The sequence below is a fragment of the Mus caroli genome, chromosome 5, assembly GCF_900094665.2.
Source record: "Mus caroli chromosome 5, CAROLI_EIJ_v1.1, whole genome shotgun sequence".
Taxonomy (NCBI): domain Eukaryota; kingdom Metazoa; phylum Chordata; class Mammalia; order Rodentia; family Muridae; genus Mus; species Mus caroli.
Genome location: NC_034574.1, coordinates 117,980,824 through 117,998,685, shown reverse-complemented (window position 1 = coordinate 117,998,685; position 17,862 = coordinate 117,980,824). Strand labels below are relative to the sequence as shown.

Genomic DNA, 17,862 nt, shown 5'->3' with positions numbered 1-17,862 from the left:
CCAGGCAAACCTGAATTGTAGCATGAGAGACCTTGTCTCTATGAAACAGTATGGTAGTATTCTCGATAGCATCTCTGGGAGTCTACAAGTGAGAGGCAGTGTTGGCAGCAGCACTGGCACTCGGAAGCCAGCATGAGAGACATTGACACCAATGCGGAGGGGAGTTACGCATGTGTGGCTGTGCTCTGTGCATGCCTTGCGGGGTGGGGGAGTGGGTGGGGTGTGAGGAGTCACCCACAGATCCAGGTGCCTGCCACTCCACCCCTACAGGGCACGCCCGCAGACGTCCTCTACAAGGGTACCATCAGCAGGATCGTCGGTGAGGACAGCCCAAGTCGACTTGACCGGGCACGAGAGGACACCTTGCCCAAGGGCCATGTCATCTATGAGGGCAAGAAAGGCCACGTCCTGTCCTATGAAGGTGAGGACAGAGGACAGACAACCACGAGGCTCTGGCAGTAGGTGGGGTGGCTATGCCTGTCCTCCCCTTTCTTTCCGTCCCCAGGATGTATTTTCTCAAGACAGACATAGCAAGGCCACTGAGAGCAACCACCTTGCTAGGCTGAGGCTTAGCAAGCAAGCACATAGCAGATAGTACTTCCCTGCCAGCTCGCCCCTGCTGGGAGTGTGTTGGAAACCCCTTGTTGATTAGGAGTCATGAAGACCAGACTGCAACACACGGCCCCAGACAGCCGTTGTGGCGTGTCTCCACTTTGCTGAGAAGGGGCCCTTGGAGTTGGCGTTGTAGCCTAGACAGATTGGGGGCTGGGCCTAGGTTCTGCCTACCTTACTGATAGGGAGGTGGGCACATTTCATGCTCAGGGTCTTTCTATGAGAATACCGTCCTGGCCCTGGTGAGACAAGGCAGCCCTTGTTAGGGGCGAGGCTGTGGGGTCTATAGAGGTCTCTTTAGAACCAGGCAGAGTTGAAGTGATACCAGGACGCAGGCAGGGGAGTGACTTCTGTCCTGCAGTCATACAACCCAGATGAGGCCAGGGCTGGCTTTGGCAGCTTCCCCCTACATAGGCTGGGAAAGCTGGGGGCAGCCTTGAATGCCGTGACAGGGAAGGGCTGTGGCAGAGCCGTGTCACCCTCCTCTCTGGCTAGAAAACGTAGCCAGTGCTACCTAAAAGTTGAGGAACCCATCCCTGGGAAGCACCCCCCAACAACCAGGCACCCTACAAACACTCGCTGCTTCAGGCCTGGGGACTGCCAGCTTCCCTATTCCTTGAGCCCCACAGCCCCCTGGTCCTTGAGGTCACAAGTGACCCCGTGTATCCAGGGGACAAGGGCACCAGCTGCCTTAGGTGCCAGCTGCATGTCCTGGTGACAGCCCCAAAGAGCTAGATTGTAACCTTCCAGCCTGTCTTTGTGGAGATGGGGTGTCCTGTGCATCTCTTCTGGACCCAGTGGGTCTGAGGCAGTTCAGAGTGTCACCCACCATCAGTCCCAGCCCCAGCTGCCAGCCCTTTCTTTACAATATTTCTTTGTATTCTTGTACGTTAGCCAGCATGTCCCAAGTCACCAGGGATAGCAAAGCCACTCTGTCCCTGGCACACGGAGGCACACCTGTAAACTGGCCTCACATGGTCCTTGGACTCCCACTTGTGCACATGCAGAGCTGCAGGAGCTTGTGGGGGCTTCCCTGCCGACTCAGACTGTGTTGACATCTTTAGTGTGCACATACACCTATGGGTACAGACGCATACCCACCCACTTAGAAAGCCCGGGCAGGCATGCCCTGCTCTTTCCGCCAGTTGAGCTGGTTTGAGGGTCCCATCTGTGGGATGGCAGGGCCTCCTTCCAGCTCTGCCTATTGGCAGGCCTAGCACTGTGCCTGTGGTGCCAGCCCCTTGCAGCCGTCCCACATCGTGTGCTTTCTCCGTTTCCCAGGTGGTATGTCCGTGTCACAGTGCTCCAAGGAGGATGGAAGGAGCAGCTCGGGCCCACCCCACGAGACTGCTGCCCCTAAACGTACCTATGACATGATGGAGGGCCGTGTAGGCAGGACTGTCACCTCAGCCAGCATCGAGGGTAAGTGTCCTGCTGTAGCCACTTATCAGGACTGAGCGCTGTCCAGGAACCTCCCAGGCACTCGGGCCAGAATGGAAAGGGAGGTGGCCTCTTGACAAGCTTGACTGCAGAATGGGGCCCAGGGAAGGGGGGCAGGCGCTTTCTTGCTGGGTCTTGCATCATGATGGAAATTGTTAGTGGTAGACCCCAGTCCTCCCGGACACCATATGGTGACACCATTCCTGTTCTCCCCAGGACTCATGGGCCGCGCCATCCCTGAGCAGCACAGCCCCCACCTCAAGGAGCAGCATCACATCCGAGGCTCCATCACGCAAGGTACCTCCCTCACGGTGTGTGGTTCCGCCCCCGGGCCAAGTACCAGCTAAGGGGTTGGAAACAGAGGCTGAGCTTCCCACCCATGGTCTATAGATGGAGTGAATACTTGGCCCCGACTCCAAAGCTTCATGCAAGCACGCCTTGCTAGTGATTGGGAGGGCGTCCAGATTGAATGGAACTTTAGCTCGTGTCTCTGTGGTAAACTGAGCAGTGTGGTTTTACTTAGCATCCTCACGGCATATGAAGAGACAGGCTTAGAAAAGTCAGTTCACATGCCCAGGGTCCCACAGGAAGGGAGGATTTGTGCTGACCCAGACCGAGCCAGGCAAGGCAGTGGACAGCCAATGCTGTGTGCCCGACAGGCATCCCGAGGTCCTATGTGGAGGCACAGGAGGACTACTTACGGCGGGAGGCCAAGCTCTTGAAGCGAGAAGGGACACCACCGCCCCCACCACCACCTCGGGACCTGACTGAGACCTACAAGCCCCGGCCCCTGGACCCTCTGGGTCCCCTGAAGCTGAAGCCGACTCACGAGGGTGTGGTAGCAACTGTAAAGGAGGCAGGTCGCTCTATCCATGAGATCCCAAGAGAGGAGCTGCGCCGCACACCTGAGCTACCCCTGGCACCACGGCCTCTGAAAGAGGGTTCCATCACCCAGGTACGAGAGTGCAGAGGAGGGGGGCATGGGCATGCCTGAGGGGGTGCTAATGCTGCCCTCGTTGCATTGGGTTATAAACTGAGGCCCAGAGACATCAGCAGCTGACCCTGGTCACTGACAGTATTTGTGAAACCCAAGGCTTATGTCCCTAACTCGTCACTTGGCTGCTCCCCACGTCTCCACCTGCATGTATGTGTCAAGCCTAGAGCCACTGTCCCCTAACTTGGTCATAGCTTGATGGGAAAGAGAAAGACAAAACAGCCAGACAAAGGCGCCTAGGGAGGGCTATCCCCTGAGCCAGGGACACACTCAGTGACGGGCCAGAATGATTCTAGAGAATTCTTTTGAAAGCTTAGGTGCCACTCCTCTTATTGGACCCAGGACTTAGAAGGCTAAGTCGGGAAGGTTATAAATTTGAGGCTAACCTAGGCTACAAAGCTGTACTCTAGCTTAATGCCAGTCACCAAAGTTATAACGTTTAATAACAACACAGACATTGAGTAGCAGTTGAGATCTAGGACCTAGCTGTGCTCAGTGTCCCCGGCTTGGATCCCCATGTGATCCTCTCCATGATGTCCAATAATTCCCTTCTCTGTGGTGCCCTCTGAGACCTGACAGGGAATATGTAACTCCAGTCTGGGACCAGAGCCACAGCTGGGGTGGCAGCAGGTGCATCTGGCTATGGAATTCCATAGCATTGCAAGATGGTCCAGTCCCCACTGGGTGAGGAAGGTTGTGTTGACCTGAAGTTAGCCTCACTCTGGAACCTCTAGGCCGGTAGGTGACCCTGGATGTGTAGCCAGACTCAAGTGAGCAGGGTGTCCAGCCTCTGGACATCATGTTCTGCTAGAGGTCTCTGTCCATTTGCCCAAGGGATTAGAGATGCCCCATCCTGTGCAGACATACAGGAAGAGCGGCATCTGGCCAGCCAAATACAGACCTGCACCCTCTCCCCAGGGCACCCCACTCAAGTACGACTCTGGGGCACCCTCCACTGGCACCAAGAAACACGACGTGCGCTCCATCATCGGCAGCCCTGGCCGGCCTTTCCCTGCCCTGCACCCGCTGGACATAATGGCTGACGCCCGGGCACTGGAGCGTGCCTGCTATGAAGAGAGTCTGAAGAGCCGATCAGGGACCAGCAGTGGTGCAGGGGGCTCCATCACACGTGGGGCTCCAGTCGTCGTGCCTGAGCTGGGCAAGCCACGGCAAAGCCCACTGACTTACGAAGACCACGGGGCACCCTTCACCAGTCACCTGCCACGTGGCTCCCCTGTGACCACGAGGGAGCCCACGCCACGCCTTCAGGAAGGTCAGTGGGTGAGACTCCCTCAGGCTGCCAGCTGTGGGGAGGGGACAGCTCAATTCCTACAGGATACTCTGGCCACTGCCTCTTGCCACAGCCAGTCTGTCTCCTGCCCTGCCCCCACACTGCATACAGGGCCCCCTGATAAAGTGGTTTTTAAATAATTCAAGGCTGAGGAGAAGGCTCAGTAGCTGCATAAGCATGAAGACCAGAGTTCAAATCCCCAGCACCCACATAAGCCAGGCACACTCATGCACGTGTGTAATTGTTATGCTTCACGGTGAGACAGAAGGCCAAGACAGGAGAGTCTCCTAAAGGTCACGGGCCATAAGTGGGAGTTAAATGTCCCAGGCATAGTGGAGAGTGAAAACTGACCTTCAAAATTGTCTTGACTTCTCACTACACACCATGGCACATTTCTCCCTTCATTCATGTGCCCACACATACACACAAAAAGATTAAAGTAAAATCGTTCGAATGAAACAGTTATCACTCCGTAGGCTTCATCTTTCCAGTAGCACTGCTGGTCTGAAGCCCCCGCCTGTGACATCACCCCCGAGTTCTGTTTCCCTTTCTGATTCTTTTTACCTCCCTGACTTCCACTCTCCTTCTCTGATCCTTCCCAGCCTTTTCCTGTGCTGGTCCCCTCTTTAGAAGGCTCCACCTTTGGTTCTGTTTCTAGCCAACCCCTGTATACCCCACACCACCCTAATTCAGATGTCAGGGCCACCAGGGGAAGCTATGACCAGTTCCAGCCACATCCTGGCTGGGCTTGTGTTAGGTGTCAGACCTGTGTTTTGATTCATTGTCTCAGGGTGCACTTCCAAAGCATTGAGATCATTTCTCTCTCAAGCCTGTGCGCTTCCTACTTTGTGGTTCATCTCCGACCTGGAGCGAATGGCTTCTTGGGGCTCAGGGTTCTTGCCTGCTTTGTTCTTGGGGTGCTCCAGCCCATGATAAAGTCAGACTGGTGGAGTGAATTCGGAATGGTGACAGGGAGTAAATGGATATTTTCCCAGGGGACCAACAGCAGAGGGGCAAGAGGCCCTGGGGTTTGTGACAGCTCAGCCTGGTGGCCCCACTGAGGCTGAGGCTACTGTGACCTGTCCCTACAGGCAGCCTCCTATCCAGCAAGGCGTCCCAGGACCGGAAGCTGACATCTACACCCCGGGAAATCGCCAAGTCCCCACACAGCACTGTGCCCGAGCACCACCCTCACCCCATCTCCCCCTATGAGCACTTGCTCCGGGGTGTGACTGGTGTGGACCTGTACCGTGGTCACATCCCATTGGCCTTTGACCCCACCTCCATACCCCGAGGGATCCCTCTGGAAGCAGGTAGGTGTCCTGGGCCTGTAGATTTGGGGCTTAATGATTCTACTTCCTTGGGTGGGCTCTTGGGGTCTAGAGAGTTGGGGCTAGGCTTAGTGTTAGCCCAGGGCAGGTTCCAGGGGTGGGCTTGGGATCCTGTCTCTCAGTGGGCTTCTTTTCCTGGAGGATTCATCTGTACCTTGCAGTAAGTGAGGGGCTCCAGTGAGTGCCATGACTTGAGCCTTTTTAAAGGCTCCTTTGTTAGGGTGTCAGGAGCTATATTTTGACGCGTTATATCTGGGAGCATTGACAAACCATTGACAGCAGACACCCCACATGATGAGGGAGCGAGTCTTAAGCTCTGTGTGTGCACTGGGGAGGCATGTGGGTACACAAGGAGAGGAAGCTGAAGTGGGGAGCATGAAGATAAGACATGGGCCACCTGACCCTCCCTCCCTCCCTCCCCAGCAGCCGCAGCCTACTACCTGCCCCGGCACTTGGCCCCCAGCCCCACCTACCCACACCTGTACCCGCCTTACCTCATCCGCGGCTACCCTGACACCGCGGCCCTGGAGAACCGCCAGACCATCATCAATGACTACATCACCTCGCAGCAGATGCACCACAACGCTGCCTCTGCCATGGCCCAGCGTGCTGACATGCTGAGGGGTCTGTCACCGCGAGAGTCCTCGCTGGCCCTCAATTATGCCGCTGGCCCACGAGGTGAGTTGCCCAGGATGTGCCCTCAGCAGAGGTTTGCAGAAGACGAGTGTCTGTGTGCACTGTGTAAGGTGGGAACAGGGGTCACAGTTGCCCGGGTGAACTAGGTGGTGCATGCTGGCTCCTTGGGAGAAGCAGGGTGGTACTGCTTAGATATTTTCACATCTAGCTGCTGTGTACTTAGCAGGCACCTCTAGCTACCATGCATGTTGTTCTGAGACTTTGGTATGAGGCATCTTTTGACATCCAAGAGATCAGAACACAGGCTAGACTGGGTGTTGCATACCTGTTCTCTAAGTATGCAGGAGGTTCAAGGCCAGCCTCAGCTACATAAAGCTTGAGGTGCCAGCCTGGGCTACGGGAGTCCATTTTTAATACAAATGTGTCACCCCCCCCCAAAAAAAAAAAAAAAAAAAAAAACAGAAAGGAATGAGTGTGAAGCCTTTTGGAGCACTGACTTCCAGAGCCTGTGAAGAGCCCGGGTCACTTTGTCACAACTGTTGAGCAGCTCTGTGGGTTTCAGAGGGTGATGGCAGTGTTTTGGTTCAAAAGATGTTGGTTGAGAGACACTACCCATCAGAGCCTTGAGAAGGGGGCCTGGGGCCAAGCCTGGTCCTAGGGAGGGGTACAGCAGGTGCAAGGTCTCAGGCCTACACCCTTGGGGACAAGAGGTCAGACCCCTGCAGCTGATACCCCCCCTGACCCCTGCAGGCATTATCGACCTGTCCCAAGTGCCACACCTGCCCGTGCTGGTGCCACCAACGCCAGGCACCCCTGCCACCGCCATCGACCGCCTTGCCTACCTCCCCACCGCGCCCCCACCCTTCAGCAGCCGCCACAGTAGCTCACCGCTATCCCCAGGTGCGCCTGGCAAGTGGGTGGGTGGGTTTGGGCCTCACTCCCGATGCCCTGCAGGTAAGTTCTGGCCCCTTGGCTCTGGCTCACACTCTGGCCCCGGGGTTTCCAGGAGGCCCCACTCACCTAGCTAAACCAACTGCCACATCTTCATCGGAGCGTGAACGGGAACGTGAGCGGGAACGAGACAAGTCCATCCTCACGTCTACCACTACAGTGGAGCATGCACCCATCTGGAGACCTGGTAGGGCACCCCAGACCCCGCCCCACCCCCAGGTCCTCATGGGCCACCTGGGCCTGCCCCCTGACTCGGCGGCCTGTCACCAGGTACGGAGCAGAGCAGCGGGGCTGGGGGCAGCAGCCGCCCCGCCTCCCACACCCACCAGCACTCGCCCATCTCCCCCCGGACCCAGGACGCCTTGCAGCAGAGGCCCAGTGTGCTGCACAACACGAGCATGAAGGGCGTGGTCACCTCCGTGGAACCCGGCACGCCCACGGTCCTGAGGTGGGCCAGGTTGGCACCGGGGGGAACAAGCCTGGGGGGAGGGCACACAGATGGGTTTGCTGAGTGGGAGGGGTGTGTGTGGGTGGACAGATGGGTAGAGAGTTGAACAGATGGCAGCAGGATCAGAAGGTGGGTGAGCAAGTGAGATTACAAGAGAGTGGGTAGATGGGTGGCATGCAGGCAGGTGGAGGATGGCCCAGAGGAGAGGGCACGCAATGAGTAGACAGGGAGATAGAAGCAGGTAGCTGGGCAGATGACAGTAGGCGGATAGAGGATGCTCTGGATAGACAGGTATCAGGGTGAACAAAGAACCCAGGGGGATGGGTGGGGATGGATGGATGGAGAGATGGATGAATGGATGGATAGACAAATGGATAGATGGACTGATGGATGCATATATGAGTAAGTTGATTGGTGGCAGATGAAGGGGTAGATAGATAGACATGGGGCAGATGGGGGGATGGATGGATGAGTTGGAGCAGATAGATAGGTGTAAGTGGATGGATATGTGCCTGGGTGGATGAATGGGTGAATTGGATAGGTGGATGTGTGGACTGATGGACAGGTAAGCAGACACACAGATGAATGGGCAGACACTGGGCAGCTGGATGGCAGTGTATCAGTGGTAGATGGATAGATAAGTAGAGATGGATAGAAAGACACACAGATGAATGGGTAGACACTGGGCAGCAGGATGGTAGTGTATCATCAGTGGTAGACGGATAGATAAGTAGAGATGGATAGAAAGACACACAGATGAATGGGTAGACACTGGGCAGCTGGATGGCAGTGTATCAGTGGTAGATGGATAGATAAGTAGAGATGGATAGAAAGGAAGGTGAGAGTGGATGGATGGATATGGATGCGTGTGGATGGATGAGCAGATGAATGGATAGAAGAGTGAATGAATGAATGGATGGACTACAGGTGGTGGATGATGGGGTGGGTGCATGGAGTCAGTTGGTAGTCATTAGTGTATAAGGCCCAGAAGTAACAACTTGAGAGAACAGAACTGGGAGCTTAATGTGAGGCTGCAGGGCTGGTGCTGCCCACAGCGCTGGTGCTGGGATGCCTGCCTTTTGCCTGAAGTCAGTCTCATGCTTCCTGGCTCTCATGCTCCACACTGCTGAGAGGCTCCTCCGCGCTCCTGCCGATTTCTAGGCGTGCCTCCTACCGGCCCTGCTTGAGCCTCCTGCCCTCCCCGCACCAGGCTTCTCTCTGACCCTTGGGAGAGGATAGCCTGCCTCTGTCACTGTCTTCCCAGGAGCTCGGGCACCCTTGCCTTAAGTGCTGTATTCTGATCACCTGGGAGGGTAAGAAGCTTTAGGTGAGAGGGACTGAATGGAGCCGAGCACAGCATAGGAGGGTCAGTCAGGAGGGCACTTGCTCCGGGAGCCTCAGAGAGTGAGAATCTAGACAGGGACTCTCAGTCAGGGACTCTGAAGGTGTGAGGTAGGAAGCCATTGGCCAGCACTGCCTGACTCTCTCCCTGTCCTTGCAGGTCCACCTCCACCTCTTCGCCTGTCCGCCCAGCTGCCACATTCCCACCTGCCACCCACTGCCCACTTGGTGGCACCCTTGAAGGGGTCTACCCTACCCTCATGGAGCCCGTCCTGTTACCCAAGGAGACCTCTCGGGTCGCCCGGCCCGAGCGGCCCTGTGTGGACGCTGGCCATGCCTTCCTCTCCAAACCCCCTGCCCGGGAGCCCGCCTCCTCACCCAGCAAGAGCTCCGAGCCCCGATCCCTAGCACCCCCCAGCTCCAGCCACACAGCCATCGCCCGCACCCCAGCAAAGAGCCTTGCACCCCACCATGCCAGTCCGGACCCGCCGGCGCCCACCTCGGCCTCAGATCTGCACCGAGAAAAGACTCAAAGTAAACCCTTTTCCATCCAGGAATTGGAACTCCGTTCTCTGGGTAAGACCACCCTGACAGCGGCCACGTTCATAGACGCAATAATCACGCGTCAAATTGCTCACGAAAGGGGGCCGCGAGAAGGAGGTTCGCTGGCCAACGACTCCCCTGGCGACGGTAAGACATCCGGCCCGCCGCCTGCCCACCCCATCTGTGGCCTAAAGATATTTTCAGATCTTTGCTTTTAATTTTTCCCCCTTTTTCGGTTGGTTTTGGTATTTTGTTTCGAGCTCGTCATCCTGGTCAGTTGGCACGCTGTGGTGACTCCGCCCACACGGGCCCCTCATCGTTTGCCCATCCTGTCATCATGAGTTTTTTTTTCCTTTTTTCCTTTTTCTTTTTCTTTTTTTTTTTTCCTCCTTTTTTCTTTTTGGATTTTTCACCTTTTTTCCTTTAATGAATGGATCTGTGGTTTGGACTCCGACCGCGCCTCCCATCTCCCGCCACCACCTGCACCTTCGTTTTGGGGAGTGGGGATGCAGGGGCTACCAGCTGACTGCTGCTACTGTTCCTGAAGGAAGTCAAGGCAGGGAGCGAGGGGCGAGACAGGGTGGGGGGGAGGCTGGGTGCCCACCTCTTCCCACACCAGCATAAAGCCCAAAGGGGGAGTGATCAGGGACAGTGGGGCTGGGACAAGGCAGGGCTCGGGACACGGTGTCTGGGGACATGGTGTCACTCAGCTTGAACCCCACACCATCACACCCTGACCCCATGCACACTCAAGCCCCCTCTCCAGTTTCTCCACCACCGCCTCCCCCAGTCTCTCCTCTTCTACCCGAGCCCCACACTGCCCAAGCTACCCGAGCCCCACACTGCCCAAGCCAGACTCCCACAATCCTTTGGGTGTGTCTGTATCCTGATACATGGAAATGTCTGTCACTTGCCATTCCTCCTCTCTGACCACCCCTAGGCTTAGATAATTTCCTTCCATCTTGAGGCCCACACTGTGGAGTAATGGCTCGTCCCAAGCCCCCCCAAGCCCAAGCCCACCCACCTTCTGACCCCAGCTCACCTGTTTCAGGTTACCACAGCGGAGCTGGCTACAGCCCCGATGGGGTGGAGCCCATCAGCCCGGTGAGCTCCCCCAGCCTGACCCACGACAAGGGGCTCTCCAAACCTCTGGAAGAGCTGGAGAAGAGCCACTTAGAAGGGGAGCTGCGGCACAAGCAGCCAGGTAACACCCGGGAGAGTGGCGGGTGGGGAGACTGAGGCACGGCTCCACGCTGTCCCCAGGCCCTGACAAGCTCTGCTCACCTCCTTAGGCCCCATGAAGCTCAGTGCGGAGGCTGCCCACCTCCCACATCTGCGGCCACTGCCCGAGAGCCAGCCCTCATCCAGCCCACTCCTCCAGACTGCCCCAGGCATCAAAGGTCACCAGAGGGTGGTCACCTTGGCTCAGCACATCAGTGTAAGTGCCTATTTCTGGGCCCCCGCCATTGGGGTGGATAGGAGAGTGACGTCCCATAGTCAGACAGATGCTAGCATGCACTAGCCAGTACACTCAGTCCTGTGGCGGCTGTCACCATAAGGTCTGCCCGGGGACACTCACCCAGGAGACCAGTCAGATCAGGGTTCTGCCCTACCCTACACTGAAAGTCCTGACCTGCCCCCTCCCACAGGAGGTCATTACGCAGGACTACACGCGCCACCACCCGCAGCAGCTCAGCGGCCCCCTTCCCGCCCCTCTCTACTCCTTTCCCGGAGCCAGCTGCCCTGTCCTGGATCTTCGCCGCCCACCCAGTGACCTCTACCTCCCACCCCCCGACCATGGCACCCCAGCCCGGGGATCCCCCCACAGTGAAGGGGGCAAAAGGTGAGAATATACTCATGTCTGTGTCAGATGCTTGACTGAAGGACACTGGGGGGTAGGGTGAGCTTGACTGTGTTGGGCTAATGGGAACCTGAGGCTCAGGGATACAGAAGTTCACTAAGCTCCCAGAACCAACACAAAGCATCTAATCAGGAAGGTGGCACACCAAGGCTCCCATATGCCAACTGAGTGTCCTATATATGCCAACTCAGCTAGGGGGTCAGATGTCCCACGCCCATTTAGCAGATAGGAAAACTGAGGCATAGAGAAGTGAGTTACCATCCCATACAATGCACACATACTTACCCTGGCTGGGCCCGAGGCTCAGGGCATGAGAGAAGCTGGGGCCCTACCTAGGCTTAGGAGCGGAGTGAGGCGTCTTGTACGAGTTTGATTTTAGAAGCACGGGTGTAGACAGTGAGGTCCTGGCATGGGTGCCTCAGTGGGGCTCACAACGTGAGTCAGAACACTCTTGAGTAGCCCAGAGTGGTGGCACATACTCTACTCAGGTGAGGGAGCTCTGGCCAGGCTGAGGCAGGAGGATTGTGAACTTCAGGGCAGCCTGGGATGTACAGCCAGAACCCGACTCAAAAATCGACAAAAGCTCACAAGTCTTAGGTTATTTCAGAAGATCCTAGTAGCCCACTGGGGTCTCCATACCTCAGCTGCAGAGTGGCCATTTACAGGGAAATGTGCAGGGCCCCGCTGTGGGCAGTGGGGTATCCTCATCGCTGGGTAGAACTTCACCCTCAGCTAGGATGCTATCTCCATCAGGTCCCCAGAACCCAGCAAAACATCGGTCCTGGGCAGCAGCGAGGATGCCATTGAGCCCGTGTCCCCACCAGAGGGCATGACTGAGCCAGGACATGCTCGGAGCGCTGCGTACCCACTGCTGTATCGGGACGGGGAACAGGGCGAGCCCAGGTACCCATAGCACAAATCCGCACTTAGAGATGGTGGTGTCAGTTCCATGTACACCCAAGGCCTCGGCCCTCCAATATGGAGACCATTAATCCCTCACAGCTCAGCGGGCTGATAGACCTTCAGGGGCCTTCCGTTGCAGCACCCTGTGTCTGGCATCCTGGTGCCTGGTATCCCTGTGTCTGGGATCTCAGCCTGAACCCTGTTTTATCGCTTGCTGCTGATCTGGGAATGAACTAAGTTGACCCAGACTGGATAGGGGTGGACATGGACTTCAGCGAGGGTGTGACCTGCACCTGTCCAGTTCCCTGGGGAGTCTTGTGTCAAATCTAGCAATAAGATGTTCTTTGGGGCAATTCACAGCGTACTTGGGAGGCTCACAAACTTCCCTAAGCCAAGGCTAAGTTCAGATCCCAGCAGGCCTGGGATGGGAACCAGCTGGTCCTTAGCACCTCACGGTAGCTCAAGTGGTGAGCTCCCTGTTGCTAAAGGTCACAGTGCCCAGCCTGCTGACCCTGGTGTCTCATGCTCCCCGCAGGATGGGCTCTAAGTCTCCAGGCAACACCAGCCAGCCGCCAGCCTTCTTCAGTAAGCTGACAGAGAGCAACTCCGCCATGGTGAAGTCGAAGAAGCAGGAGATCAACAAGAAACTCAACACCCACAACCGGAACGAGCCAGAATACAGTAAGGGGAAGCCAGGGCTAGAGCAGGCACCGGGAGGGAGATATACTCTTAAACCTTACCATGGAAGAGCCCGACGTGCTGCCAGTTGGTACTAACTGACAAAGCATATAGCACTTCGGTAATGCCCTGCACACAGTAGGTACACAAGGAAACCTGTAGAGACAGCCCTGTGCTGGGTGCTGAGGAGCACAGCGCACTACTCCAGGTTCATGCCACAGACACAATGCCTTTCACCACAGCTGATGTGGGTGGACAAGGACTCATGTCTTTAGCGCAGGGTCACATGGGCCATATGCTTACAAGAATGCACGGGAAAGCAACACATGACAGCTTTGCACTGTCCCCTCCCCAGGGTGGCCTGGACAGACAGGCAAGGTTCTTCCTTTCTGGAGTATAGAAGCCCTCACAGGTAACAGGCCTAAGGTAGTGACCAACCATCTGAGTAAACCTGGAGCATCAGATGCCTAGTTGTGCCCAGACATTCAACTCGGACTGTACGGGGGACAAGCAGGGGTGCAGATCTCCTAGGACCTGTGAACTCAGCCCTTCCCCACCTTGTTACCCTGCTCTAGATATTGGCCAGCCTGGGACGGAAATCTTCAACATGCCCGCCATCACTGGAGCAGGTAACCCTCCTGTGTGTCCTCATGGTAAACTCCCTTCCCCAGTGCTGACTTGGGGACAAGGAGCCTTAGCCTCTCCCTGGTCTCAGTGGACCCAGAATGACACAGATGGGCAGCCTCCACTGCCTAGGCTCCTCCCTTCGTGAGGAGTTACCAAGGTTTGAGGTCAGGGTCCCTCAAGTGGGTATTAGGTACACCCTGGAAACACTTGCCCAGTTGCTGGGGCTGGGGCACGTCACCAAGTGTGGACCTGAGGGATTGGCCTTGGGGTGCAGAGATTCAGGGTGCCGCAGGCATCTTTCACACTAAAGTCTCTGGCCGTTTTCTAAATCAGATGCAGGCGGTAATGTGAGGGAAAAGTGTCAAACTCACGTGCAGTTTGTGGCAGAAGTCTCAGGCTTTCAGTATGGTGCTTGGGGCTTAGAGCATCCGCTTCCCATGCTTATTATCACGTTGCCCCCTGGGAAAGAAACTGTCGTGGGAACAAATGGGCTCGGTGACTGTGTCACAGGGGAAGCTGTGGGGACTTAATCCAGGCCAGAGGAACAGGCAAGGGTCCCTACTTCCTTATTTGTGTGGAGCCTTGGGCCTAGGGAATAAGGTGGCCAGATTAACCCTTGGGGACATTTCCAGAAGACCACAGGACCTGTAAAGGGGATGGGGTGGGATCCTGGCTGGGACATCCTGGGGCCTTTGCTGAGCCTCAAGCAGAAGGAAACTGACCGAGACAGGAATATGGTTGGAGATGCGTGTTTCTAGAATGTGCTAAATCTTGACATAGGTTTTAGACACCTGGGTGTATATGCATATAGATAGGGTAATACAGTGATTTGTGCTAAAACCTAACTTAGTTGTGTCACACACACACACACACACACACACACACACAGAGACATCCTCAAACATCGCCCCTTAAATGTTAGTTCTCAAAGACATGTTTCCAGGCCTAGCCAGTGGCGTTCAATACCACGCCAAAGGTAGATGAGAGAAAAGTCATAGCTCTGCCCAGTGCCATCAGATCACAAGCTCAACACCATGGAGACAAGGCCCAGGAGCGGTGCTCCATCAGGAAACTCCCCTCTGTCCCCCTTTTCTGTGTTACCTCCTCTCTCTCCCACTTCATTCTGGATGTAGAGGAGTGGTGGGGTGGGGCTTGTTTATTTAAGGTTGAAGTGTGTGTGTGTGTGTGTGTGTGTGTGTGTGTGTGTGTGTGTGTGTGCGCGCGAGTGCATTCACCCCTGTTAGAAGTTCAGCTTTTTCTTGGTAACCTTTGCTTAGCACTGTGGGCACATGACCAGCCCTGGCCCGAGCTTGCCTGAAACCCAAGCCGAGGCTGCCAGCAGTCACCCCAGTACAGGATTATGAAAGTGACTGTCCCTTCCATCCTCAGAAGCCTGGCTAGTTTACAAACCAGAGGCTTGCCAGCCAGCGTGTTTGGCCATGTGGCTTTCACAAGGCTCAGGCAGCCTGGAGGTTCACAGGGCATCAGAGACTGGCCAGTGGCATGGGCTAGGAATCCTGCTGATGACGTTGTCATTGTTTGTGGTTTTGTTGGTGGTGGTGATTTGGGTTTTTTGGGTTTTGTTTTGTTTCATTTGTTTGGTTTGGAGGGTGATTGAGCTTGGCAGTGTTTTGTTCTTTTTTCCATCTGGGTTTGGAGCAGTTTTGTTGATACTTGGGATTGAAGCACTCAACCCAGCAAGTGTCCCGTCCTGTAGTGAGCAACAACACAGCCCTCTTCTCAGAGGGAAGGCCCAGGCTAGCATGAACTGCACTGAACTCCCTCTGTAGACTAAGCTAGTCTCAGAAATAGCTGGGGTTCCAGGCCTGCTAATCAGCCCCAGCATTTACCAGAAGTCCCAGAGCACAATTCGAGTGGTGGGGGGTGGAGAGAAAGAGGGGGAGGAAGGGGAAGGGGGGGGGAGAGAGAGAGAAAGAGAGAGAACACACCAGAGAGGCTTTGCAGAGGCTCAGTGGAGTCTACAAACATCTCCTAAGGCCACTTCGTTGATTTGACCACTCTGTCCTTGTCATGGGGCCGGGCCAGCCAGGGCTGGAGTGACCCTTCACCTGTCCAGTGCTGTCCTGTCCTCGCACGCACATAACTGCATGGCTGTGACCCCCACCCCACCCCTTGTGCCCAGCTCTCTACCTTTTTCTGGCTCCTGTGGGGGAGACATGGGGCAGGGGAGGCAAGCCTAGTTCAGGGGGATCAGGCAGGCTGAGGTCCCTAACCCCTTGAGGAAAAGGGGACAGCAGAGGGGTTCTCTCTCTGGTCACCTTCCTCCCCCACATCCCTTCCTAGAATCTACCCACCAGAAGACCCCAGCTGGACTTCTGTCCCCTGTCCCAGCACCTAGCTCCAGCTTGACTCAATACCACAGACTTCTTCCCTTGCCCGCCCCTTTGGCAATCCACGTGGAGTCAAAATTTAAAAAATAGCCTCAGCTGGGATTGGAGTATAGAATAGGAATAGGGCTGGGACCCTCTAGCCACCCCAGAGCCCCTCCCTGGAACAGCTACGAGCTGCAGGGACAGTCAGGAACCCCATCAGCACCCAACAGAAAGGCGGGCTGGAGGGATGAACGATGCTCGCCAGATGTGTGCTCACTGTGTCTCTCTCTCTCTCCCTCTCTCCCTTTCTCTCTCTTTCTCTCCCTCTCTCTCTCTCCTCCCTCCTCCCTCCTCATTCTATCTCTCGCAACCCTCTGGCTCCCTGGCCCCCGCCCCCCTGTGTGTCTGTCTGTCTCTCTCCCAGGCCTTATGACCTGTAGAAGCCAGGCGGTGCAAGAACACGCCAGCACCAACATGGGGCTAGAGGCCATTATTAGAAAGGCACTCATGGGTAAATATGATCAGTGGGAAGAGCCCCCGCCGCTCGGCGCCAATGCTTTTAACCCTCTGAATGCCAGCGCCAGTCTGCCCGCTGCCGCTATGCCCATAACCACTGCTGACGGACGGAGTGACCACGCACTCACCTCGCCAGGTCTGCAGGCCTGCCCCCCCCCCCCGCCCGCCCGCCCGCCCGGCTGTGTCCCTCCTTATCCCGGTGTCGTTAATCCTCTCACCTTCCCCCCTCAAGCTTGGGAGCCTGTGACCTTATTTTTGTGCGTGTTTGACATGTAGTTTGCTAATCCAAAGCTGGTCTGACACCCCATGTTGCAGAGGGCGCCCCCCTTTTACCCCCGGCACTGCTGCTTTTCCGTGCTCACATCACTCCCCACATCCTCCCCTGCTGTGTGGACAGGGATGACAGCGGCCAGGCCCACCATACTGTGGCCAGGGCCTCTGGGAAGAGAAGAGTCTAGTGTGGGCATGACCCCTTGAAGGCCAGACAGCACAGCTCCCCACTCTTCCAATGTCCGTCAGCACTTGTTGTTTCCAAGCAGAGACACAAGCAAAGAGGTGCCCTGCTGTCCCTTTCTAGGGTCAGGCCAGCCCCGGTCTGGCGCTCTCAGCAGAGGCCTTCAGTCCGGCACAGTTGAGTGCTGTCTTGGGCAATGCCTGTCATCCAGCCAAGATCCGACATTCCTCAGTGAGGGGTACAGTCCTGCTGGGAACACCTAAGGGAATAGTCATCAACCTCTCATAGTGAATGTTCATTCCTTTCTCCACACCAAGGGCTGGCTCTGGCCATCTGGTAGACCTCTTAGCCTCCTGGCTCAGGGTTTCTCGCACTAGGTTTCTGTCTTGGGGGCCCTAGAAGGCAGGTGGCTCCCCAAGGCAGAATCAGCCCCACTGCCCCTCCTCAGTGCTGGTGTGAGTGTCCCACTGTCAACCCCGTCTGACTCGGCCCCTTCCCACTTTGTCCCCTGCAGGTGGAGGCGGGAAAGCCAAGGTCTCTGGCAGACCTAGCAGCCGAAAAGCCAAGTCGCCAGCACCAGGCCTAGCGTCCGGAGACCGACCCCCTTCTGTCTCCTCAGTACACTCAGAGGGGGACTGCAATCGCCGAACACCACTCACCAACCGTGTGTGGGAGGACCGGCCCTCATCTGCAGGTGGGTATCAGCTAGGAGCAGAGATGTATCCAGGGGTTGGGGAGTTACCTGGGCTACCCAAGAGAGAAGGTCCCTGATCACCACCTAGCAAGGAAGGATATAGGAAGGAACCTATCAGAGGATCCTGTGTAGCTGGCCGGACCTTCCAGGCATGGCTCGTCATACAGGTGGGGCTGGCAGCCTTTCCTGCCAGTCAGGCACTGTAGGAT

At 56.3% G+C, this 17,862-nt stretch overlaps 1 protein-coding gene across 9 annotated transcripts in view; it reads left to right on the top strand.

Moving 5' to 3' along the window:
• Ncor2 (nuclear receptor corepressor 2) overlaps positions 1-17,862 on the top strand; it is a 162,858-nt gene that overhangs the window by 143,538 nt on the left and 1,458 nt on the right. For 4 of the 9 annotated variants that reach the window (XM_029477773.1, XM_029477775.1, XM_029477774.1 and 1 more), the window contains exons 29-47: positions 271-421; positions 1,894-2,034; positions 2,269-2,349; positions 2,712-3,007; positions 3,965-4,319; positions 5,429-5,650; positions 6,092-6,346; positions 7,055-7,204; positions 7,311-7,442; positions 7,526-7,712; positions 9,205-9,734; positions 10,639-10,791; positions 10,880-11,025; positions 11,237-11,430; positions 12,202-12,351; positions 12,887-13,032; positions 13,605-13,658; positions 16,414-16,641; positions 17,474-17,653. In XM_029477773.1, the coding sequence (XP_029333633.1) occupies positions 271-421; positions 1,894-2,034; positions 2,269-2,349; positions 2,712-3,007; positions 3,965-4,319; positions 5,429-5,650; positions 6,092-6,346; positions 7,055-7,204; positions 7,311-7,442; positions 7,526-7,712; positions 9,205-9,734; positions 10,639-10,791; positions 10,880-11,025; positions 11,237-11,430; positions 12,202-12,351; positions 12,887-13,032; positions 13,605-13,658; positions 16,414-16,641; positions 17,474-17,653 (3,751 nt within the window). The remainder of the gene's footprint in view (positions 1-270; positions 422-1,893; positions 2,035-2,268; positions 2,350-2,711; positions 3,008-3,964; positions 4,320-5,428; positions 5,651-6,091; positions 6,347-7,054; positions 7,205-7,310; positions 7,443-7,525; positions 7,713-9,204; positions 9,735-10,638; positions 10,792-10,879; positions 11,026-11,236; positions 11,431-12,201; positions 12,352-12,886; positions 13,033-13,604; positions 13,659-16,413; positions 16,642-17,473; positions 17,654-17,862) is intronic. The other 5 variants (XM_029477779.1, XM_029477778.1, XM_029477776.1 and 2 more) reach the window with 4 other exon arrangements.